Source organism: Telopea speciosissima, chromosome 7 (genome assembly GCF_018873765.1).
Source record: "Telopea speciosissima isolate NSW1024214 ecotype Mountain lineage chromosome 7, Tspe_v1, whole genome shotgun sequence".
Lineage (NCBI taxonomy): Eukaryota > Viridiplantae > Streptophyta > Magnoliopsida > Proteales > Proteaceae > Telopea > Telopea speciosissima.
Window position 1 is genome coordinate 51,896,298 of NC_057922.1, and position 26,722 is coordinate 51,923,019.

Sequence of the window (26,722 nt, forward strand, 5' to 3'; positions counted from 1 at the left end):
TTTTATCCAAAACATGGAATGAAAATGATGAGGATGAGTTGTGGGAGAGTCGCGCCGAGCCATAAGATATGTCCTTGAAATCCGCCGGGGGGGGGGGGGGTCAAGGCGTTGGTCTCGATCGGGCCAACCAAGGCACTGTTCTATTCTTTGGAGTCGCTACCTAGGTCTAGGGTCTATGTCTCATAAATGACTTTCCCTCCCCTTCGGGAGGAAAAAAACAAACTCTATAAGGCAAAAGGTTAGCTCCAGAGATTGGGTAAGGATCAGGTTACGTATTGGGAAGCCGTGAAGCACCCAATCCTGCCTAGTTGATGGCTGGTCTTTCTAGACCATTAAATATTCTATTAATCAATGAGGAATTGCACAAGGTGTTGAAAGGTCGAAATATGGAAATCTAAGTTGGGAGCCGAAATTGGCCATCAAAACGTGTTTGTTCATTTTATCTTATTTTATTAATAACAAAGGTCCATTTTGAAATTCCTTTTGGGGGTTCATTTATAGTCCTGCTATGATTTGGCACGTTATTATGATGCTACGGAACTTTTGGCAACATAACAACGCATTGCTATAAAAATGGAGAGGGAAGATACATGTGTATTTGTACATTTATGATATACTATTTCTGGAAGGACCAGATAAATAGGAAAGTTGGGAATGATCGGCATCATTGGTGGACAAAGCCTGCTAGTCTCTCAAATTGTTAGTATAAAAAAAATGCGATATGATACCATCTCCTTACAACTCTATTGAGTGCCCGAATATACAAGGGTGAAAGGAAAATAGAAGATTATGTAAATATCTGGAAGTGGTCAGACTATTTCATATGAATAAATATGTCTGGAATGAACAGATTATAAAAAGAAAGTCAAAAATGATTGAAAAGTAATGATCTACGGCATCATTGGATAGCGTAATGCTAGCGCCTCAACTAGTCAGATCGGATCGTTAGTCCATAAAAACACATCTCTAACACTATAAAAAAGTAAGGGAAATTTATGAAACACCCCCTGGAATAGAGCCCAATACTCAGATTCAACCCTACCGTTAGTGGTCCATCGTTAAACGATGAAGTCAGCCATTTAAATAATTTTTAAAATCCTAAACTACCCTTGTGCAATGTAAAGTTACAATATTACCCTTGCCGAGAAAAACCCCCAAAGTCTAATGTTATCTTCTTCGTTCTTCACTCTCTTCCCAAAAAACCTGCAACTCCAAAAGTGAACTTTGCCGGACTGAAGAAAGACAAGGAATTTGTTCATTTTCTCTCCTTAAACCTCTTTCGAACCATCTGGAAGTTCAATGAACCTTCGTATAAGGAACTTCATTTGAATTTCGTTCCCAATCGGACAGAGAAGAAGCGAAGGAGAAACGGAGGTTTTGATTCAATCTCACAAGCGGAACTTGTTCATTGTTCTGTCAATTTTCCCTATCGGATCGGCGATAGCATCTTCGCAGATTGAAAGTTCGTCCTCCTGTAGAAGTTTGTTTAATTTATAGTTTCTGAAACCGGATTATTGTTTGCGGTCAATAATCTCTCTAAAATCTTATAAAGTTTTAGGTTCTTAGACCATGAAACTGTAGATCTGGAGCTCTTGTGTGAAGCTTGAGAATCTGCAAGTTTTGTGTTAGTGCGTAAGGATTTAAGATTTTAGGGAGAAATTTCATAGTCTAGGCATTTCCCTAATACGTTTTGTGTAAATTATTCGGTTTATGTTAGGTTAAGTTTCATGAAGATTTACTAAGACAGACCATTCGGTATACCGTTTCTGTCAATGTCTTCACATTAAAATGAACAAAAAGGGAAACGGTGTACGCCGGATCCAAATCCGGTATACTGTTTTAAAAATAGGGTAAATGTGTCTTTTCACTTTTTTATTTGACTTAGACTAACACTAGACTAACACCGTTAGTCTTCAGGGGGTGATCTCAGTATTTTCAAATTTCAGGGGGTGATCCGAGTTTCGACCCATTTTCAGGGGGTGTTTCGTAAATTTCCTAAAAAGTAATGATCGAAAGCATAATTGGATGGCACACTTCTAGCGCCTCAGCCAGTCAAATTAGATCATTAGTACATAAAAAGCCAATTCATGTACTCTACAGAAAAGTAATGATCGATAACATCATTGGACAGCATAATGCAAGCGCCCTAACCAGTCAAATTGGATCGTTAGCACATAAAATTGGGGGAGATAAATGTAGAGCGTATGCTAAATAGTCATCGTCTTCTACACCTGGACATACCTTGATTGCATATGAAGCTGAGTACATACGCAAGTGTGCCAAGGTTGTAATGCATGCAAGGAAATGATGCAGGGATGCTAAAAAAAATTCACCTCGTTAGACAAGCCCCGATTGTAGCGGAAGCCGAGTTACATACATGTGTACGTCGAGATTGCAATGAATGCCAATACATGTAGGCTTACATATATATATATATAAATATATAAGGATTCACAGGACGTAATCACAAGTAAAGCCAGATAACCTTGAAAACACCAATCAGGGTACTTAACTAGTGTGTTAAGTGATTTACAGATACATCAGGTTGACGTTATTGAGGGTTAGAAAAAGAAGTTGATTACTAGCTACATATATGCAAAATAAACAAGAAAAGAAAACCTAAAGTACCTACTCTCGACTTCTGGCTTGACTAGAGAGATATGTTGGCTCAAATGTGTGGGGCTCTTACTGGCAGTTTGTAGACAGCCTAGGTACCTCTAGAGTCCGGTGGGAATCTCAAATACTCAGGTCTGTAATTACCTTTTTTTGTGCTCTGTTGCTTCTTCTGGTTACTGGGGGTATTTTGGTATTTTGGGTTCATGGGTGAGGAGGGAGAACCCTACCTTCATTGATTGAAGGAGAGCCTCCCCTCTGCATTTTTGTTTTTCCTTTTTTAGGGAAAATTGGGTAGAACCACCCCTAAGATTTCACTACTTCTCCCTCTTCCCCTCCCCTTTCTCTCCTTTTTCATTGTCTCTCTTTTTCTCTCTCCTCTCTTACCTCCGAATTTTTATCACCTGCAGTTCCCCTGCCCGGTACGGTTCCCTAGTGCCTCTAATAAAAGGAGGGTAGACCCCACCCGGGCAGTGTGTTCGGTCAGGGGATGGAATGGTCATTTCAGCCCTCCTATGAAAGGAACTGCACAACCGTACCGGTCAGTGAACCTCAGGGGATAAAGGTCCCTTACCTTCCCTCTTTTCTCCCCTGTCCCCTTTTTTTGCTCTTTAAAACCATCCCCCTCCCATATATGGGTCCTTTTATAGGCCCAAAAGGTCCCTACGACACCTAGAAAGTTTGTTCCTATAATTTTTTAGAAAAACTTTTACTTGACTACTCTCCCGGATGAGGCTGAAATTAAAAATGTTGTGCAATATTGGGGTGTATAAGGCTCCAGGCCATGATGGGGTTCCGATGAAGTTTTATCAGTAATGTTGGGATTTGGTTAAAAAGATATTTGGATGTTTCTTCATACCTCGTTGTCTCTTATCCTTAAGAAGGAAAAGGCTACCAGAGAGTTGAGGACTATTGTCTGGTTAATTAGTATATAGTAACCGATAAAATAATTGCTAAGTTGCTAGAGAATCGTCTTAAAATCTTCTTGGATAAATATATCTCGCCTTGTCAAGATGCTTTTGTAAAGGATCGACAAATTTCTGATAATGTTGTTATTGCACGTACATGAGAATTTTTTAGAAAAAGACATACCTAGTGCACGAGGTTCCCGCCATTGCAGGGTTTGAGGAGGGTCATAATGTACGTAGCCTTACCCTTGTTTTCACAGAGAGAGTTTGTTTTCATGAGATTTTTTACTATCTGAAAATACATAACGGTAAACAGGGATGGATGGCCTTGAAGCTTGACATGTCAAAGGCCTATGATAGGCTATTTTTGAATTTCTTGGTTTTAATTCATTAGGGTGTGACATGATTGGCTACTTGTTATCTTCTTGTACTTATCTACTAAGTTTAAAGGTAGTTTCTTTGGTCTGATTGAACCATCTCGAGGTATTTGTCAAGGTTGTCCTCTAAGCCTTTGTTTATTATTTGCTATGGAAGGTTTAACTCATCTTTTAACTGTCTATAGAGACTTGAAATTTGTTTAAAGGCATTAAAATAGGTGTTCTGCTCCAGAAATTCCTCATCTACTTTTTACTAATGACACTTTTATTTTCTATAGAGGAACTAATAAAACTGATGTCTCTAATATTAAGGCTATTTTGGACTTATTTTAGGATCTCTATAGTCAACAAAATTAATTTTGATAAAATCAGTATTTTATTTAGTGAGTATACTTTGGAAGTTGCTTAATGGCAGTCTTAAGACCTAAGTACTTTATCATTTAAGCGCATTTGAATTGCAGGACCATTGGGATTACATACTAACTGCCTCCAATCTTTAGTCTTTACTCTTTAGTAACATTTCTTGAAACGATTATTAGAACTCCATCAGCCCATCCATGTCAAAACATAAAAAATGCTTTATTCTTTCATCTGCAAGTTGTTATTTTATATGGATGGCCCGAAATCATGTCGTTTTTCTCCATGCCTCTTAACCCAACAACTATTAAGCATAATAACACATGGTGTCTCTTCAATTGACAATTCTCTTTCTTCTATGGATGCTGGTTCTTTATCCTTGTGAGACTTACCAGCGATTATTCATTGAGAATCATCCTATCTTCAATTTGTCATTAACAAACAATTTGTTTTGGCTTCCATGGATTTTGGTTTTGTAAGATGTCGTCAAGAAGCAAAGACAAAGAGGTTGTACCAAGAATTGCAGAATGCAATGGACATAGAATGCCAAAGGTAGAGGTGTGAACTGATTGCATCAATCTCGTGGAGTGGATAGATAATAAGCATCATCATCTTGCTTAGCTTTGGTAGATATGTAATTTGTTGGTAGAAGTGTGTAAAATTACTGTCTGCCTTTGACAATGTCAACCTGGTCAAACAAAATTAGTCTGTAATATCTGTATTCTGTCAATTTAGATCGTCTACGGCGCAGCTGCCCATAGCTGCCTGTGCGGCGCAGACTGAGCTGCGCACTCAATGACCACTTACCCCCGTTCGGACAATGCATTTGGGCAGGGGTAAAGGGGTCCTTGCGCACGCGGCTCAGCCTGCACCGCTCAGGCCGCTACGGGCAGCACACCGTAGAGGATCTGGATCCGTATTCTGTAGCTCATCAAACGTAGAACTAGAACATCGGAGAGTCAAAAGTCGAAACATTGTATCGGATGATCCTCGTACATTTCTTTTTTTCTTAATAAAGTTGTTGTGCCTTGTTTTTTTTGTTCTCAGCTCCGTACTAGGTAGTTTTTACAATCTTATTCTTCGAGGGTGCTTGGATGCAAGGATGGTGATGCATGCACAAGTGGTCGGAAGAGTGGAAATATAAATATAAATAAAATAGGGAATAAAGAAAAGGCAAAGAGAACGCCACCTGATCGCACTTATAAGAAAAATTGTAGGAACTGAAATTAATTCAAGTCTAGTCACTTTTTTCATTACATGCTTCAACTATATCTTCACTACTAACCACACTCTAACTATTTAATCACGAAAATCATAACTACTTAGCCAAATAAAATAAGGGCAAGAGAACGCCACCCGCTTGCACAGCGTATGCCGTCCTCGCGCCCAGACACAGGTGCCCGCAAAATGACCGCCAAACCGCTGATCATTTCCATCTTTCCAGGGGGTGCGGCGATCATTACGCGAGCCCCTGTGTTTGGGCGCAAGGGTGACCTGCGCTGCGTGACCAGGTGGCATTAAAATACCCCATAACTAGTCTCTCCCAATTATTTCTCCCTTGCATTGTTATACACGTAAGCGATGGCATATGGTAATAGACCATGATAAGAAAGGTTATCAACAAGGTTGATGGCAAAGAATACAGTATAAATCTGGTTTCAAATGGTTCTGACAAAGCCGAAAGAAATCTCCAACTGTTCCACTCAGCATTTCTTACATTATACAGCATCTAGAGAAGGTGGACACTGATGAAAGCAAGACCGTTAACATAGTCCATGTCAGTCAGAGTCAATATACAACCCAAAAACTAAACTCTCTACATTCCAAAGCCAGGTATGCAAAAACTTCCCACCTCATGAGGAGGAATGGCACAAAACACATTTGTAATTCGCTGAAGGTGTATATATGAAGAACTTTCACACACTCTCTGCAGCATCTTTGCTTGGCAAGTTGTCAGCACTTCCCCCTGCGGCCAATCTCTCTGCTGCTAATCTTTCTTCCAGTGCTCGGGCTCCTCTTTCTCTGTTTATTGCAATGACAATACAAACAAATTTACCAGACAAAGAAACAAACAAACAAGCAAGTACTTCAAGAAAAAACAGAAGAAAAAGAAGAAGAAAAACAAACCACACCATGCACTTGGAACTGTCTTTTAACTTTTTTTAAAAAAGAAAATAAGAAAGAGGAAATAGTCAAATAGATTGCGGAGGCCATAAAAACCTTGTTTCTGGCGTGGCTCATGAGCACAACTACAACCAAATCATGTTGACGGCAAAAACCAAATTAGGATGAAAACCAGCGCCAATTTGAACCATTTCCTGTTTCCACGCTTCTTAGGCACATAGGAGCAAAAACCAAACAAGACACTAATGGATTTCTGATCACGTACGATTGATAGGTTGAAGAAATCCAGAATAAAACCAGAATCACAGATTGGAAGGAACAAACAGATATCAGGAGAAATTAAATATCATAAAAAAGAGAATCAGACTGGACCAATATGCTGGCCGAAGACCAGATTATTAGAGAAGAATAAATCCTCAAAGTTTGACCAGAAGCAGATTTCAGATGAATCAGATGAATAATCAAACATCATCAAAGCAGCAACAAACTCAACAGAAACAATAGAATGCCAATCTGAAACCAGATTCCAGAATTCGATCCAAACAGGGAATTAAGATACATTGGAAGTAGGATTCTGTGAAATCAAAAGAAAGATATGATTTTCAAACCAGCAGTAAGTTGAAACTTAAACTGATAACCAGATCTGAAAACAGAACTTGAAAATCAAACTCCAAAACTTAGAAATTTAGAATCCTACTTAGAATAGGATCTTGAACTATCTCTGTGATCAGAATTTAACAAGAACAGAACTGAAAGAGGAGGAACAAGAGTGAAACAACCAATTATAACCAAATTAGAAGCTGACTAATAAGATAAAAACTTGTAAAGGTTAGGAAAGAAGTTCTGACTTGCTCAAATTCGATGGAAGAAGGAGAAGAATAAGAAGAATAAAGATAAGAATATATGAACCAAGCTGGTCCTCAGACTGGAATCCCAACAGCCTATCTTAGCATCCCACTAAGAGTTCACTGCATCTCACAGCAAAGGGATTCCGAATCTCACAGAACTTCAAGTGAAAAGCCTGCTTTCATTCAATTATGCCCAGTACAGATATAATATAGAGTTGAGTGTTGTCATCTACTACTCTAAAAAGGAAAGTATTACAGACTTGAAAACTGAATCCAACTCCTCTAGCCGCAGGCTATGTATGGTAACCTAAACCAACTAAAATACGGAAAGTAGTTGTAAATTTGTATTGGAAACAGGTCTGGACTTATATGTCCTAATCCAGCCTGACTACTTATATTACAATAATAAAAGAAGAAAAGGAATAGGACCTCTAAGAAACCCCTGCGATCTGGTTTTGGGAGAACCAGCCAACTCCCAAACCACAAGGCTTGGTCGAACCAAAAACTGATTCAATGTGGAACCATAGGATTGGATTTAGACTTGGCCTGGTTCCTGTGAGTCTACTTGATGGAGTACCTCTGATCTGCATCAAATCTCCCCGACTTGAAATCATTCATCTCCAACGAATGTATGAAGGACATGAAGGGCTCGTACAAGTCAAGGTTGAGTCGCTAGAGGTCATCTAATCCACGTGCAATCAGTCCTCGGACGGGTCTTCCACTTGACAATAACAGAATGGAAGCCTTTAACTTGCAAGTGAGTGTATTTATCGTCCAAGACATCCTCAACCTCATCTTCAATGGGTGGTACAAACTTGGGGCAAGATCAAATTGTGCTTTGTATCTCCCTCATCTTAGTAATGTACACAAGCATTAGGTCCAATTTTCGTGAGGACCTTGTAGGGACCATCTTGCATCGGTGGGGAGCTTTTTGCATCAGGAGTTAATCTCTCTAGGGCAATGCAAACAGTTTTTTGGACTGTTCTATTACATCTATATTGACAACAGTTTCTGCAGGTTTCCAAGCTTTCCGATCACCAACAGTTTCTGACGGTTCAGTTTTTTTTTCTGTTTTGATTGTCATTTTGTCAGTCCACGATTCTTAGGGCTTCTATCATAACCATCGAATCACGCTATCATCTACTGTTTTGCAGGCCTTTTTTTTGGGGGGGAGGGGGAGGGAGGGGGGATCAAGAAATAGAATGTTTATTAGATAAAGACAGCTCTGGGGAAGCTCCGGCCGGAAGGACTATGTACAAGCAGGCCTGTTTTCATAGTTTCTGTTAACTCGCTATTCTGGCTGCAGGGAGTTATGCTATTCTGGACAATCCAGACTTTGGATTGATCCCTTCTTTTAGTATTATGTTCTTCCTTGTTAATACTCTATGTGTCTTTGACTTGATAATTATTTGACCTACTGTTTTGAAGTTATTTCAATTTTCCTTTAATTACTAATTTCTGTTGGTCCTAAGTTTCTAATTTCTGTTACACTTCATTACAGCAGATCCACCTCTCGGATCAATTTGATTTTTGGAGGGACTGACCATCCTAGTAAGAGGGCTATTCAATCCAATATCAGCACCATCTGACTGTTGGATCTTGATTTATTCAACTTTCTCCGTTCTGCCATAATGTATACTGACTTGGATTGTTGTATTTTTTGTTCTGTGGGCATTGTGTTCTATTATTCTCAACTCATCCAGCTTATTAGATTACACTGTGAGAGCATTGGGATATTCCACAGTTGGTATCTAATGAATGGTTTGTGGAGGAGCATTTGTGTTTTCCTAAACTAGTTTGTCATCACCAAAAAGGGGGAGAATGTTGAGACATTATTTAGCACGTTTTTTATGAGTACTAACTTATTTGTCTGTGATGAAAAAACTCAAGTCTCAAATTGTCAATTGGTATCCTCTCCAAAGCATCATGAAACTATAAAAATTCAAACCCAAGCTGGATGAAATCATCAAAACAGCATCTCATTGGAAGATCCATAACAAGCTTGATCCTTGATGAACTCAGAACATGAAGAGTTGGAACATTCAATTGAAGATCAAGTCGTCTCAAGGAACCCTTAAAAAGATTGAGACTAGTTTCAATTTGCAATTCATTTAAATTCCCATGTAAATGATTATCATAGCTCTTAGATGCCCAAGAACTTGGGCTTAAGTCACCTAAGCTTAATTGGAGTTAAACTTTAGATTAGATGGTTGACTTTTGTGACATAACACATTTAGGACTCATGTCCTCCGTTTCACGGACGTTCGTGAATCAGGGAAGAACGTCTGAGCTGAGAGGAGTGTTACCAGACACTCTAAGGTCCTCTGTCTGGGGGGCATCCGCAAGAACGTGCCGACATCTGTAAGACATGATGGATGCCGAGGTAACTCGCGGACATCCGAGCCAGGAAGAGTGATTTACACTCCTTGGTCCCTTGTCTAAAGGACATCCGTGAGAAATCACGGACGTCCGCCACACTTGGTGGCATTCGAGGAAACTCACGAATGTTCCGTGATGGTCTGTCATTAATGTGATTGTTGGACCCCAACAACTCTATTTATGACTGTTGGAGCCTAATGCTCATCCGTGGTAAGAATGGACATCAGTGAAGAGTATAACATGCTAAATCATGGTCATTCTTCTTGAGAATTTTCTTGGCTACATAAAAGAGACTTTGGGACCTTCCTACGACAACACTTTTGGAAACATATTGGTAAATCAAAAAAACCTTGGGCCTTGAAGCTTAAATTTGAGAATCTTATTGTTCTTTACATTTTGTATATCCCCCTTCTTAGAGGTTTGTGTTTTATTTATAAACTTGTTTTTGAGTCATTGTTGTAATCTCTTCATTGAACGAGAAGGAGATAAAGGAGTCTCCAAACTTGTATTCACAAGTATATTGTAAGGTGTGATTACAACCACTGGAAAAGCAACTGGGAAGCCACTTGGAAACCAATTGTAGAAGGTTTGATCACTACCATGATTGGGATAGTGAAAGTTGAAGAATGGGATTTCTTGGTAGTGGATGTAAGCAAGGTTGGCCAAACCACTCTAAAATTGTTGTGTCAATTTCTATCTCTCCATCCCTCTCTTTGCTCCTCTTGTGATTCACTTTTAAACACACGTTAAGTTTCATCTTTTTGGGTTGGATTAGAATTTTAATTAGTCAACTCATACTGCTATACCCAATTCACCCCTCTTGGGTTGTCCACGATCCAACAGAACGGAGCATCTTTGGTTAACCTTTAGAGTGTTGCCATTTAAGAGGAAAATCTTGTAGGACTGGGGATGCTTTTCCCTACATAGTCGATAAAGGATTAAGAAGCTACGTTTGCCGCAGCTTCCACTGCCTACAATTACCTGTACTATCTTAGGACCAGTGATCATAAGGGCGTATAATATACAGTGCCTACGCTAATCCTCACCTTTCAGCTATCAAAATGTTACTGATCACATGGACCCCAAATGCCTCCTCACATCATCATCATCATCATAATGCTCTTTACCATTCTCATGATCTCATCAGGTGGATAAGGCTCACAAACCTTGTGGTGTCATCTGTCTCAACTGCTGCAACTATAGAGCATTACCCTTCAGTGTCATAGGGCACAATTTAGCAAAGTTCCCATATTTGTGGTGTCATCTGCCTCAACTACGGCAACTATAGAGCATTACCCTTCCGTCATAAGGCAGAATTCAACAAAGTGTCATATTTGTTGCAATTATAACACTTAAAGTTTCACTACCATTTATCATAGGTGCCTTGCCGTTCTTTGTAAGGATGCTAAACGGCCGACCTGTATGTCTGGTAGATAGAAGGGGTCTATGGTTCTCCACGACTTGACAATTAAACCTCCTAACGCAAGTCTTCAAATTTTCCTCAGCTCGCAAAGGCATTTAAAAACAATCCCAAACATCATATATGTCATGCACATTCAGCTCCTTCCAAATCTCGGAATTCAGTCGTGTCTTAATCCAAGAGACTAACTGAATATCATCCTCCCCAATCCCTTTGTGTGAGACAAGACTATTAAACTGCTCCATGTACTCTTCGCCTGATAAGCTGCATATCATAGAGTACTGAGTTTATCATGCAATCGAGCACTGAATGTTTGGGGAAGATATTTGTTCTTCCGTTCCTCCGTCTCTTCCCATAGTTCCAGCTTCACCTTCTAAAAGTCATCAGTCTGTAGATTCGTCAAACCAGTATCAAGTATAGTACGCAAAGGATCCTCTTAAGTGGGTTGTTGTGTGAGTACTCGGGTCTTTATCTCCTCCAGTTTCCTGCCCGGCCCAGTTCCCCAGTTCCTCTAACAAGGGGGGGCTGAAATGACCACCCTACCGCTGCCCAAACACTTTGCCCACGTGGGGTCCACCACCCCCTATTAGAGAAATTGAGGAACTGGGTCGGGCAGGGAATTGGAGGAGAAAATTTTCCATGAGTACTCTCTGTGGTCCTCTCCCTATAATTCCTATCATATTAATGGCAGTAGAATAGGCTGGCATTCTCTCATCAGATCTGGGATTTTCAAAGTTTTCAGGCACGGGAGAATGAAATGACTCAGCATGTTGCTGTTTGAGGACAGCAAACTTGTAGGACAGTTGTCTGAAGATTTCAGTCAACTGATTGATTGATTCTTGAATGCTGGCCATGTCAGGGTTCCTTGGCTCACTGCTAGCGATGAGAACAGAGGAGAAGATAAGAACAAGCTGAACAGTGGTTCAGCTCCCAAAGGAGATAGAAGGGTTAGAATTGCGAGAGAGAGAGAGAGAAAAGGAGAACAGAAGAAATTGATCATTTCGTTATTCCCTTCTAACCTTTTACAGCAGCAATTTAAAGCTTTTACAATGAAAGACTGGAATGGAACGGAATCAAGAATTGGAGAGTAACAGGGTCTTCTCAATTGTAACAACTAATCCAACAGAATCACAACTTGGGTAACCCACTTGGAAATTAACTCTCTACATAATCCCTGAGCCAGCTGGGAGGTCTTCTTTGTCTAGTAGCTTCCAATGCCACCTCAACTTGTCTAGTAGCTTCTAATGCCACTTCAGCTTCCCCAGCTTGCGCCACCTCAGCTTCTTGCTCAACTATACGTTGTTGTTGCTGTTGAGTAATATCTACATATAATTTTGGGGCTTTATCACTCCTTACCCCATCGAAACAAACCTTGTCCTCAAGGTTGAGATGAGGGTATAAGGCCTGAAAGGTGGAGAAATCTTCCCAAGTGGCATCTTCCAGTAACAGCCCATCCCATTGTACCAGGACTTGAGGTACAAGCCTTCCCTGTTGCCAAATCTGTCGTTGGCCCACAACGGCTATCGGAACAGCTATTGGTTGAGCAGCCAAATTGACAGGGGGTAATTGCAGTACAGCAAGCGGAGGAGTAGGACCGCGATAAAGTTTTAATTGAGAAACATGGAATACATCATGGATTTGTGAATGAGATGGTAACTGCAGTTTATAAGCCACTGCCCCTATTTTACCTATAACCTCAAAGGGACGATAATATATTTTGCCAATTTTTTGAGATGGTCATGATGACACTGAGAGCTGTCGATATGGTTGTAGCTTGAGCCAAACCCAGTCTCCAATTTCAAATTCTAAGTCCCTCCTATGCATGTCAGCATAAGCGTTCATCCGCTGTTGAGTCTTGAGTAAGTTAGACTTCAACTGTTGTAATAAAAGCCCTCTATCACATAAATCTGAATCCACTGCCTCCACTGAAGAGTGACCCTCAATATAAAAAGGAATCGTGGGAGGAATTCTGCCATACAATGCTTGAAAGGGTGTCATCTTGATACTTGTGTGATAGGAAGTGTTGTACCAAAACTCAGCCCAAGCCAAACATTTGTACCACTGCTTAGGGTAATCCGCTGCAAAACACCTTAGGTACTGTTCCAAGGATCTATTGACCACCTCAGTTTGCCCATCAGTTTGAGGAAGATAGGCTGTACTGTACTTCAGTGTAGTTCCACTATGGATCAATAAATGTTTCCAAAAAGTACTAAGGAAGATTCGACCCTATCAGTGAGAATTGAACTTGGAAACCCATGGAGTTTTACTACCATGTTGATAAAAACAGCAGCTACCTTAGTAGCTGAAAAATGAGTTGGAAGTGCAGCAAAGTGGCTGTATTTTGTGAGCCTGTCAACTACCACAAATATGGCTGTAAACCCATGAGATAGGGGCAAACCGACAATAAAATCCATAATGATCTCATCCCAAACTTGGCGAGGTACACTCAATGGCTGCAATGTCCCAGCTGGTCTTTGGGTCGAGTATTTAACCTGTTGACAAACTGAGCAATGCTGAATATGGTTCTCAACATCAGTCCTCATGTTTGGCCAATAAAACTTTGCTTGCAATTTTTTTAAGGTCTTCTTGACACCTCCATGTCCCCCCAGTGCAGTATCATGGAACTCATGCAGGAGTTGTTGTTTCAAGGGTGAACCTGATGGAATTCTGAGTCGGCCCTTGTAGTATAAAATTCCACCTCGAACTGAATAAACATCCTCAGTTCTGCTATCCTGCTGAACGGTCATGGCTCTGATACCAATTTAATGGGTTTTTAGTCACCTATGATTGATAAGTTTCAGAAAACCAGAATCACAGATTTAAAGGAACAACCAAATTTAAGGAGAAATTAAATATTATAAAATTTGAGAATCGGACTGGGCCAACATGCTGGTTGAAGATCAGAATATTAGAGAAAAATAACTCCTCAAAATTTGACCAGAATCTGAGGGTCAGATTTTAAGTTATGGTCCAATCCTACTGAGTAGGATTCTTGAAACAGAACATCAGAATAGCATGTTCCAGAATAATCAGATCAATAATCAAACATGATCACAACAGCAACAAACTCAACAGAAACAAAAGAATACCAACCTGAAATCATATTCCAGAATTCGATCCAAACAGAGAGAATTAAGATAGATTGAAAGCAGGACTCTGTAACATCAATAGAAAGACTTGATTTTGAAACCAGCTGTCACTAGAGACCTAATGATGCGGATCCGGGGTTCAAAAACCCTATTTGGATTGTTTATGGGCCCACCCAAGTGTTAGATAATTCAAATCACAAACACTAGTGGCAAAACAGTAAATACTTGAGGTTTTATAAGGACAATGGCAGGATTGTAAATAAACAAAAGTTTATAATAGGATGGCAGTATCGTAATTTCAGAACTTGACTTTAAAAGAAGGAAAGTAAGAGGAGTTTATTAGTGTTTGGCTAAAGGGTAAACTTGGAATGGGTAAAATTTTAATGGCAGGATGTAATTAATAAGAGAGGGAAGGGTAGTTGTATGAAAGCAAAGAGAGAATTGTAGAAAAGATAAAGGCACTTCGTCTTCAACCTCGAAACATACCAGAACCTAGCGACAGGAAGGAGTTACGAATTCGACCACAGAAATCTCCAAACAGCAGATTCAATTGGGCTTTGAATCGCGGTTTGAAATCCTTTCAAGTTCAAGCACTGTCCCAGTGAAAAGTCTTCGAATCATCAAAGAAAAGCTACCTGATTTGCTTCTGGCAGTAATTTCTGATCTCGACCTCACAGCTCTTGGTGTAGTTCGGTCTGAAAATCAGATGGGAACTTGCCCTGTAGTGTAAGACCTTCGCTCCACTTTTCAGGAAGAACTGGACAGGATGTTTAGAGTTCAGTTCAGATCTGGTTGGTTTCAGGTGTCACTGGAAATAGGTTTTAATGTCAAATGAAGAGATTAAGAAGATAGGAGTATGGGAGAAAAGAGAGACGATCAGAGGAGGAGGAAAGGTTGCACACACAGCTCTTGGCAGCACTGGTAAACACTTCTTTCAATTTTAATCAAAACACTCCAACCTCAATCGTTGGGTACAGCCAAGTATTTAAAGGGAAATCAAATCCTAAACCTACTTTGAGACCGAATTAGAGTTCGACTCCATATTGGACTCAAACTGAAACAAACGTTACCTCTAACTCTACGAAGGACTCTATCAAGAATAAAATAATAACAAGAAACTTACAATTTTTTAACTCAAAAAAAACAAAATCCTAATTCCTACGCATAACTGCATCACCTAAAACTGATAAACAGATCTGAAAACAGAACTTGAAAATCAAACTCCAAAACTGAGAAATTTTTAGAAATCCTACTTACAATAGGATTTTAACAATTTATGAAATTAGATTTCATAGAGCAGAATTGAAAGTAAAGAATAAGAGCATGAAACAACCAACTGATTATACTAAGTTAGAAGCAGAACTAATAAGAGAAAAACGTGTGCTGGTTAGGAAGATAAGTTATGCCATGTTGTAATCAATGGATGAAGGAGAAGAACAAGAAGATGAGAAGATATGCACCAAGCCTCCCACTTGATCGTTAGACTGAAATCCCACCAGCCTACCTTGGCATCCCACCAAGGGGTTCACTGCATCTCACACAAAGGGGCTCTGAATCTCACAGAGCTTGAGGCAAAAAGCAAGCTTTCATTTAACAGTAAAATCATGGGGTGGGCTATGCCCAGTACAACTATTATATAGAGTTGAGAGTTGTGATCTCATACTCTAACAAAGAAAGTAAAACAGACTTCAAAACGGAAATAAACTCCTCTAGCCGTAGGCTATGTTGGAGTGTTCCAAAACAACTAAAATACTGAAAATAAGTAAAAGTAATTGTAATGGAAACAGGTCTCCACATATATGTTAAAATCCAGTCTGACTACTTACATTATGTAGTAAAAGACAAAAGGAATAGGACACTAAGAAACCCCAACCATCTGGATTTGAGAGAACCAGCCAACTCCCAAACTACAAGGCTTGGTTGAACCAAAAACTAGTTCAATGTGGAACTGCAGGCCTGGTTCCTGCAAGTGTACTTGATGGAGTACCTCTGATCCGCATCAGACACCCTTGTAGATATTTTAGTGTTCACTCCAGTTTTCAAAACTGTTTAAATACAGTTTGGTATTATGGATAGCAATTTACTTTGCCATAAACTGAATATCATACGGACATAATCTAAATATGTTGTCCTCCAACCATCAGATAACTCATTTTAAATTTCATTATAATTATACAAACATGCTTTGGTTTTAAATTTTTTTTTAGGCGGTGAGACAATAAGCCATTTACACAACAATAGGATAAGTACAACCTTAATTTTTGTCCTATCATCAAACCACTTATTTGAGCTCCGCTCTTCAAAAATCAAGCACATCTAAATATGGTTCAAGAGGCTATTGCATAAGTGAGAAATGGCTCATTAATTGCCTGTTGACACTATATTGCACCACATAGATGCCAAGTACCTTACAAGTGCCACATGCATCAAATAGGCTTTTCAAAATGGAAGCAAGAAATAAGAACACTACCTTCTTCTGGTTGCCTCGATAGGATCAGAACCTGGCAAGTTAGTACCCCCTACGGTGTATCCTTTAGCCTCATTTGAAGTTCGGGATCTTCCACAAAGCATCCAATCAAATACCGATGCAATGGGGTCAATAACTGGTCTGCATGCTCAATAACAACAAAGAGAGACATCATCATCTACAAGTCCAGTTAGTGTTTGAGAGCAGAAAAGGCAGAAGATGTATCATTTTACCGCAAAAATTCAGGGAAGAATGTAGAGAAGGCAAATTCTTCGCTTGGGTCTCCCATGAGGTTGGTTTCAGGATTCCTCTTAAGATACCGTAGGTAAATCCAACTAGTATATGTGCCAAATACTAAGGTTGGAAGGTATGAAGCTGACTCTGCTGTGAAGAAGCTTATAGCTATGGACATCAATAGCACAAGAGAAGGAAACCACTGGACATCGCAAGAAACAACATGAAGGGGTGAGTGTCAGAGGCATTCCAGATACTGCTAAAACTTAAATCAAATGGTAGCTTAAGGGATCAACTTAAAGTAAACAAACTAAATTACAAACCACACCTTTGCTTTTATTTTCAATAGAGCAAACACAGAGAGTTCCTGATCAGGTACAATTTGCTTGATACCAACCAGGAACCCTGAGAGGACACCATGGAAGCCAGAAAGAGGTGTATAACTACCAAGAGAAAGGAGAGTCAAGTCAGAAGATCCGAAGGATGATCCGCCTTGTAGGCAAATAATTAAAACATAAGGGAGGGAAAAAGCAGGCAGGTTAAATTTCTGAAGCTAAATCCCATGTCACCACAGTAATCTATCTCTGTTAAAAAGCATAAAATCTTCTCTTTTGTCTTTTTACTGCTTCAACCATGACCCATCAAAAACATTATTTCCCCGAAATAGGAACAAGCAAAGACAGAAAATACTTACAGGTAAAGCTCTTGCCTTGTTATATAGTACAAGGCAATAGCTGTGACGAAGACGCAGACATAAGTCAGAAAGTCAACCACAAAAACGAACTTCAAGAACTCCCCCGAACCCCATATGGGTTCAAGCACCTTCCCAAGGAAAAGAAGACCAACTGCACTAACAACCACCTGAAAAAACAGTAACATTGAATCTGATGTTCATATATAATAGAAATGAAACACCCCTGGACTTCGGCCAAAAAACATAACAATGAAACTAGAAATGAACCATTTACAACAAAGGGTCCATTTATTTCCACATGTGAAAGTACAAAAAGAAAATTTTCCTGTAAAATAGTATTTTCCACTGTTTTAGCATAAAATGCAAAAGAAGGCATCACATGGAGAAAAATTTTGGCGTAAAATATCATTCGCACAGCAAAATTCAAAACGAAACAAATAGAGCCAGAGGAAAAGCTTACCCCAAAAACTGATTGCTCAATGTAACCAGCTGTTATTAGGTTCCACCCAAATGGAATGGTCCTGCAAATAAAAATTCAAGGGCATGAACATCAATTATAGAAGTAAAGCTCACAGTTAAATATGTAAATGCCCTCGACGACAAGTTATATAAGCAATCTCTTGACATTATTTGGGAGTAAATATACCATCCCAACTTCTAGTTCTTTAAAATGAAAATGAAGGTTACTTTGGTCACAAGTGACCATCAGTGGTTTTGAAAATATAGATTGGAAGAATGATAACACAACCCCTTCGTGATTTTCATCAAACAAACTGTGGCTAATTTATGATGCAGTAGCATTATCATGGCAGGACCGGCATGACCCACTCTGGAAACTCAGACCAAGGCAAAACCGAACCCAACCAGGCTTTTGGTCTAATAAGGGTTGGTAGGGATTTATATGTTTCTTAGGTTATTTTTGTAATTGTATTTTCTTTTATATTGGATAGACAGTTACATAGGAGTTGTTTTAAGTTTCCTAGTTTGTTTAGTTTCCTTCTGTTTTATAGCCTGTATATGTAAGCAGTTGATACAGATTAAATAGAATGGAATATTGAGGTGAAGTTTTTCATGGTTTTGAGTTGGAGCGATTGCAGAATGTGTGGCCTTCTCCCTTCTTCCATGTGGCTTTGACCTTTCCATCCCTATTTCTTCCATTGCTCGATTCAGTTGAGTGCCCCTCGGTAAGCTATATATTCCCTTCCGATTGTTTTATTTCTTCTTCCATCTTCTCTTGTTCTTCTATTCTTTTCTTCGTTACCTCCCTGTCTAGCATAACTGGGTTCAGCCTTAGAGATAGTTTGATCTATCTCAGACCAGTTTCTTTTGGCCTCAACTTCTGGGATCTTGAACTCTCCTTAGGGGCAACCAAAACCATGGAACTTTGGCCCTGACACTACTTCTGTCGTGACCTATTTTTCTGAACAAGACCTGCTGCTCATTTAAGCTTCCACCAGACCTGATTTCAGAAGCTTGTTCTTTTATATTAGTAATTGGTTGTTGGGCTGGAAATTGTTCGATTCAGCAGGGTCGAGGGAACCAACTCCTCACCTGAAACCTCAAATCAAACGAAGGCTATTTGAGAGAGATTCTTAACTAAAAGGGTCTAAATAATTGGTTGTTGGGCTGGAAATTGTTGGATTCAGTAGGGTCGAGTGAATCCATAGAAGAAGAACTCATCTCGAGTACAGGTTTCGACAAGCCAAAATAGCGAGTTGGGTCGAGATCTCAGCGAGATCTCGACGAGTTGGGGTATTTTATTTTCAACTTGATGGCTGGTTTCGGTGGGTTTTAGACCTAGTTTGGTCATGAAAGTTGTTATACAGCCTATATTGGGCCCATTTAAACACAATGGCACTATCAGAGTTTGAAAAATCAAAGTCCAAATAGGAGTTTCACTTAGTGGGAAACCGGGACAGACACTCATGCCAGAAACCAGGACAAAAAATCAAAGTCCAAATAGGAATTTCACTTAGTGGGAAACCAGGACAGGCACTTATTTATGCCTAATATCATTTAAGTAAATGTTTTAGTATTTGATTTCATTTACTTAAGATATTATTCATAAATAAACACATACCCCCCTATTTGAATCCAATAAAAATAGTTAAAAAATAAAATTCCAAAAGGATAAAAAGTTAATCCCCAATTTCAAGAACAAAAACTGGATTTTCGGCGGTATGTGCAATTTTCGACTTTTTAATGTTGGGGTTTTTCTCAAATCTAAAATTTTCATAAATCTTAATATGGTAAAATATTGTTAAAAACCAAAAGTGCGGTAAAATATTCATTTGTTTTGATGTCCCAAAAAATATTTTCATTAAGAGCGCTTTTGACAGCATTCGTGCACGCCAAATTAAGTTTGATTGGTGCATAACTCCTTCAATATAAATCAGATTTAAGCAATCTTGGACTTGTTGGAAAGCTTTCCAACAAATCCAAGATTGCTTAAATCTGATTTATATTGAAAAAGTTATGTACCGGTCAAACTTAATTTGGTGTGTTTGTACACTAGTAAACTTGGGTCAAAAACCACAAGTAGCATTTTGAGTGTTTTTTTTGTGAAAATAGTTCATGCATTATGTTTAGAATGTCAAAAATAAGCTGTTTATAAAAAATAGATCAAAAACATTTTTGGGCTTCGAAACCATCAACTCGAGTTGGTGGGAAAAAAATCATCGGTTTCGACCAGATTTTGACCAGTTTCAACCATATCTTGGTTTCTGGCTGGTCAAAACCAGGTCGAAACCTGAGATCTTGAACCTTGCTAATAAATATCAGTGAGCTTCAACAGAAGGTCAGATTTCTTAGCTCTCTTATCCCTTGCACAATACTCCGTTTTTGCTTCATATTTTGGTTTGTCTCGCTTCATCAAATCTACTGAAATCTTGATCTGTTTACTTTCATATTTGATATCTGAGCTCCTGCTATCTATTACTTTCAGTTCTGACCATTAACCATCTTCTAGTACCGCTGCCCTGTTTTCCAGGAAACCTCAATCAGTCCAATCACAGCACACCCTTCTATTGTCCAGTGAAATTTGCCATATTTTGATCAAAGGTCGGTTATGAGGGTGACTCAGCCCAGATTTCAGGTCCAACAAATCAGTGCTTTATGAATTACAAGTTCTTCTCTTATTCTGCCCTAATCTAGTTTCTTAACTCTGTTATTCCATATTCGATTTTTTTTCATTTTGGTTTCAGATTTTAGAAATAATCTGCCCCTGTTTTTATTAGTTATTACTTCTCTTATCAGTTTCTGTTCACTCCTGACCTGCATATTCACTCTCTTAGTCAGTTATGTATACAAAAGTGCTATTAAATTAGGTTATTGCATCAGACTTTGCACCATGGTCACATTCCAAAGAAGAAATGACCTTATTTGGGGTTGAATCAGTAATATGGTGCATTAATAACAGTAAAAAATCTCGAAGGTAGCACCCAGATGCTATAGATTGATGTCATTTGGTTACAGAAGAATTTTTGAAAAGGTTCTAAACTAGCATGTGGAATCACAGAGAAAGCTCAGGAACAGATAAATTCTTGGGTTTCATACTGTAAGTATTAACAGGATACACGGGAATATAAGAGAACAGATAGCTTTTTATGCAGTCATTTTGTAGGGCTTGGAATACCTCTAGAGGTTCTTGGGAGCTCTTCATGATTCAGATTATAAACAATAACTTAGAAAAAAATGATGAAACATAATCTATCAGTGGTTACTTTACAATAGTCTAGAATGATAAATACCTTGCAGGAATAAGGGCCAGGTAGCTAACAGCAGGAGGGAGAATCTGGACAATTGCATATCCACCAACAAGAACAACCACAAGGCCTTTGCACAACCGAGTAAATCCAGAAAAGAAGCTGGAACCCTGTATAGTTATATTCCAATCTGAGCTATTCTCACAAAAAATAAATCTGAAATCTGTCAAACCAAATAAAGAGTAAAATGAAGAAAATGCAGTGCAACAGTGCAAGTGCATAACACATCGGTACATAAGAGGCATTATAACTGATTAATTTTCATTTAAAAAATGCCATATAAATTAAACTCTTTAATATTGGAGAAAAAGAGAGTAGAGATACTCTGCAGATTCATACAATCATATTATTTGCCAGTTAATGATTTTACCCAGAGAGAAGGAGAAGCAAACGAATGACAACGGATAAGACGGCTTCTTATGACTATGATACAGGACCAAGTTGTCAAGGGTCGCACATGATTGGACTTCGTCCCATTTCAGGGTGAGGTTGTTTAATGTATTTTTTATTTAATAAGACCCCTAGTATTACTCTTCATCTTACTTTGCTTCAGTACCAGAGGTTCCTGGTAATTTTCTTGGTTTGAGTTACTGTTCCAGGTAAGAAGGTTTTTAAGTTGGGGGCCTTAATAGTTTCAGCTTGGGCTTTTAGCTTTGGAGATGATCACCCTTGAAGTTGAACAAGAGGGCCAATAGTCTAAAAGAGATTAACCATGCATTTTCGATAAATAGATCAATAATTTATTTTCCTTTTGCCATTCACAAAGTTCTACTGAGGACAGATTGCATTAGTATATAAGCACTCGATCCATAATGAACAGAGACAAAGCTTTGAATGAGAAGGCAGAGAAGCACAAACAGACCTTACAATTTTAAAAAAATAATAATAATAATAATAAATAAATAAAAATTTGGGATAGATCAGATGTTAAATCAGTTTAACCAGCTATATTCCAAACCATATTATAGATACAAAGGAAAATTAGTGTTTTCCCAGGTTATCAAATTTCACTTACAATAAGATCGGGTCAATCTTTCACGGCTTAAGATTCCCTGGCTTCTTAATTTTGAGTGGCAATTTCATACAACACATATTGTTAACTTTCTTCACGTACATGTCAATCACTACAATTTCATGCTATACAGACCCACCTAAATGACTGTTTCGTCCTTAATTTGTTAACATAATGTACTGGTCACTAGTCACTCCTTAATTTGTGGTTTTCTTTTTTTCTTTTTCCCTTTCAATTTCTTGCCTTTTCACTGAAATTCCTTTATATCCATGCCTCCAAAGATAAAGAAAGAAATGATGGTGCCGGATTGGAATCTTCAAAGTGGAAAGAGAGATAGAGAGTGAGCGCAGAACAATCATTTGGATGAGTCAGCATGCCAAAAATTTGAGGTGAATGAACAATGTGTAAATTATAAAAAATAAAAATAAAAAAACAATTTAAGGTTTTGTATTAAATTGTACACTAAAATTAAGACACCATGGAATTATAAATTAGTGAAAGATTGACCAGACCTTATTGTAATAGGAATTTGCAAACCCAGGGAAACACTAATTTTCCCTCAATATAATATGGCTTAATGCCCAAACATAGTCATCCAACTGAAATCCATTGATCTGCCTTTGGACATGATCCAGTAGGATCGACATATACAGGAAAGGCCAATTCAACCAAATCGATGACGATCCAAAAAAAAGTTGGATGTATGACATTATCACATTTATTAATGCAATATCTACTCAATTTGGGACCCCTGAGTTTGATGAACACATAAGGACTCATAGAAGCTTATAGACCACCCTTCAGTATCAGCATATCAGATTCAATTTAGGATATTGGCAAGTCAAACTATCAATTTATAGAGTCATATGCAAGTAGCAGTTAAAAGAGAAAAATTAAGCATGGGTATGAAAGATTCCCAAACCGCACCTATTCAAGTCTCAGACACATAAAGCAACATGAAAAGTTTACAGTGAAAATTTTCCTGTCAATGCCACAAATCTCTAGAAGACATTTTTTTTAGTTGGATTATTAGACTGTTAATATTACCTTTTAGGGTGCATCGATATTTCTGAAGGAACCACAAAAAGAGGGCAAGAAGTAACAATGTGATAATATAATTGAGCCAAGACATATTAGTAAATTGTACCATGTCAGACTCAGTCAACAACAACAGCAGCTTTCAGTTAATGAAAACTCCAACAGATTTTAAAAGACATCCATTAAAGTTGATTCCCATTCCCATTGACGATCGAGTAGAAGTAATAGTGCTTGGTAAAATTTCCCAGTTTCACACTAGACGGCAAGAGTGGTGATACAAACTTAGTCTCATAGAGCATTATCTTTGTGGTAATAAATTTTCTTAGTGAGAACTAAACATCTAATTTCAGCTCTAGAGGGTCCATGGTTATTCCCTGTAGGCAAATTACTGTTGTAAGGCATACATGTGAACAACGAGGGTCTTATACAAATACTCTCAATGGGAGCTACAGAGCAAGGATACTTTTGGTTCATTGGAAGTTTACCGCCCTCAACATTAATAAGAACGGCTCCCTCAATTCTTTGGCCCTTTCTATTTTATAGACAAATCTGTCTTTAATATAATGAATATAATAATGTTCATGAGTCAAATGCTTATTTTGTAGAAATTCTTTAGAGACGTAAAAATGAACATTGTCAATGTTGGCAATTGGTCCACTCTCTCTTCCCCCCCACCCCCCCAATATTGTTCCTTTGTGCTTCCTCAAAATCACACTTTTCCTGATAGTAGCTTTGAGCACAGATTGCTGCATGAATTGATAAACTACATCATCTCCGTCACTCAAAGGTCCTAAGTAGCCCCACTGGCAACAAAGATCCAATGAGGAGATGGTAAGCTTTATGAATAGAATGTGCATCAGAAGGTAAGGGAGAGAGTTGAGAGGAAAGACTGTGCTACGAAATCAATTCATACAAGCTATTTGCGAAGACGGATTTCTAGATCAAACTCCATCTGAAATGTTTTTGTTTTTTTTTTTTTGGATGAATAACTTGAAATGTTAATTCACTACACACACACACACAGAGAGAAATGTGAAATGCGAAGAGAAAGATAAAGTACAATAATATGACCGGAATCCATGGATTTGACATAACATAGAAAGATCTTAAGGATCTACCAAGTCAAATCACCTGCTGACGCTCTATTGCATTGAAAGAGAAAATATTACAGTGACAGATAAAAAGAAATTTTGAAAGAATTCGGAGAAAGAGCCAGGAGGAATTGAAACGTCCACTAAATCTAGCAGAAGAAAAGGATCTACAGATATGGTTTCGGCTAAAATTTTCAGAATCTGAATTGACTATGGACACAAGCATTAACGAAGAGAAAAAATGAAGCCCGCACTTACTCCTGGTAGCCCCTGAGAACTCATTGTCGTAAGTCTCCAGTCCCTGTTTCTGTGCTTCGGATTTTATGCTTGTGATCTTAGACTTCCACCCTCTTCCTTTCCAGTTTGTCCGAGACAACAAATTATCAAGTAGATAATATAGAAAGGGAACGAAGCTCAATTTGGAGTTTTCATTACTCAACCCTGCAAGAGAAAGGTTGAACATCAAATTTTGACCAAAACCCACGTAAACCCCCCCCCCCTATTGCGAATCTGATTGGATTTAAAGAGATCCGACGGAAAAAAAGTTGCAGATCTTTAAAGAAGAGAAAATCCAATGGTGTTTCTGATCAAAAGAAGCAAGGAAATGGACTACATATGCAATCTTTTCGCCGGAATCTAAGATCTGAGCTCGAACCTACCTCTCGAAGGCGAAAGTCTCACCTCTGCTCCGTCCAGTTATTCTGTCTTTGGAGGAGAAGAGACTCAAATCCGAGGGGTAAAGCTAATCGTAACTCTTCTGGGTTACATTTAGACAGTAACCAAACATTTTTGACTATTTATGACGACCCTTTGAGGTTTCTTTTTTTGGGGTGGTTTAGAGTCACGAGACCCTTTGAGAATTGCAAGCGGGGTCCTTTTGGGAATTTTATCTACTGCTGTAACTGTAGCGCTGCTGTGCGCATCGTGCGGTACAGCTGTGCACAGCAGGCCCCACTGGGCACACATGGCCACTGCTGCACTACATGATGCACACAGCAGCGCTGCTGTAACTGCAGAGGATAAAGGTCCTCGTTTTGGCCCGTCGATTGAGAAAAACGCCCGAATGGGGCTTCGCATTTAAGTCTCAATACTTGGGTTTAAAATGGTAATTAAAGGCTTTTGATTGCATGTCAGACTCTTGACTCTCTTGCATGTGCTTCGCAGAGGCTTGTACTGACTTCAATCCCCTCCCGGGTGCAAACCGGTTGGGCTTGATCGAGTTCGGTTGGGCCTAACCGGGTTACACGGTGCTTAAAGCCTGCATCATGATCGTCCATTTAGTTATTCGGACCTTAAACGGTGTAGAATCGAGCTATGGCCTGTTTAAATATAAATGGGTTTTGCAGTCCATTAAAATGAAATATTTTAATTTTACAAAGAGGTGTATCATCTTGCCATCATTTTTTTGTCTTTTCCCATTAAAATTGAATATTCCAACTATTTGAACATACCTGATTCATTAGAAATAGGCTGAAATAGTGCAACTCGTGCTAGCCCATGTCCCATGATATAAATTTAAACTAAAAATATACTCAATATATCAAGCGCAGCCCAATAAAAAGTTAATATCATTTATACAGATTTGGGACAATAAATCAAACAGGGCTTAAGCCCATAACAAAGTTTACAAATTAAAGGGTCGCACTAGGTCGGGCTGTAATCGATCGAGTTTGGAATTGGTCGGTCCGGTCGGACGTCCGATGGGCTAGAACCTTACATTGGGACCGCTCGGTTAGTAAATGTGTTGGGCGGGCTCGATAGGGTTTGTCGGGCCAGGCCTGGAATTGACACCCCTACCTCACACACACTTGGGGTGTCCAGTAAAGGCAACCCCCCCCCCCTCTTCTTGTTCCCACGTCAGGCTCCTCTCCAATGGGAATACGATGAGTCCGCCCAATGAGTGCCCAATGAGTATCTGACGACTGGGCTGACTAGCACACATCCCTGAGCACACTTCTTGAGTGGTGGACTCATTGGAGAGGAGTCGGATCCTTTTGTTTCCACGTCCTAGGTCCCATTGGGCATCCAATCCCCCTCCCGGTCACAATAGTAGTGGGTCCACCTTAGCACCAAAAAAAACTTATGATCATTGGACTTGGATGTTACCCCGTTACTAAATGTTTAGATCTTTAGTTTAAAATCTCTCCCTTTCATGAGAGGTTAGTGTTGTAGAAACAAAATTTATTCCATTTGGCAAATCCATTGTTAGATTAAGCTTTATGTTCAGAATTTATACCTCTAAATTACAATCTGGGTCCACCTAATGAAAGCTGTTGATGGCCAGTACTTGTACTGTTTTTTATGTGG

The 26,722-nt window shown here is 39.0% G+C and overlaps 1 protein-coding gene across 2 annotated transcripts; it reads right to left on the reverse strand.

The window, feature by feature from the left end:
* Nucleotides 1-5,881: 5,881 nt before the first annotated feature.
* LOC122669477 (rhomboid-like protein 19) lies at nucleotides 5,882-25,128 on the reverse strand. Of its 2 annotated transcripts, none has more exons than XM_043866247.1 (9): nucleotides 25,075-25,128; nucleotides 24,674-24,856; nucleotides 21,260-21,384; nucleotides 17,971-18,031; nucleotides 17,511-17,677; nucleotides 17,145-17,259; nucleotides 16,816-17,018; nucleotides 16,586-16,672; nucleotides 5,882-6,277 (listed from the first exon to the last, which is right to left on the reverse strand). In XM_043866247.1, exons 2-9 carry the CDS (start codon nucleotides 24,695-24,697, stop codon nucleotides 6,172-6,174), a joined length of 888 nt encoding a protein of 295 aa, XP_043722182.1. In that variant the 5' UTR covers nucleotides 24,698-24,856; nucleotides 25,075-25,128; the 3' UTR covers nucleotides 5,882-6,171. The 2 variants fall into 2 exon arrangements, with proteins under 2 accessions (XP_043722182.1, XP_043722181.1); XM_043866246.1 differs by having other exon boundaries at nucleotides 16,586-16,723; nucleotides 25,075-25,127.
* Between the last annotated feature and the right edge of the window lie 1,594 nt (nucleotides 25,129-26,722).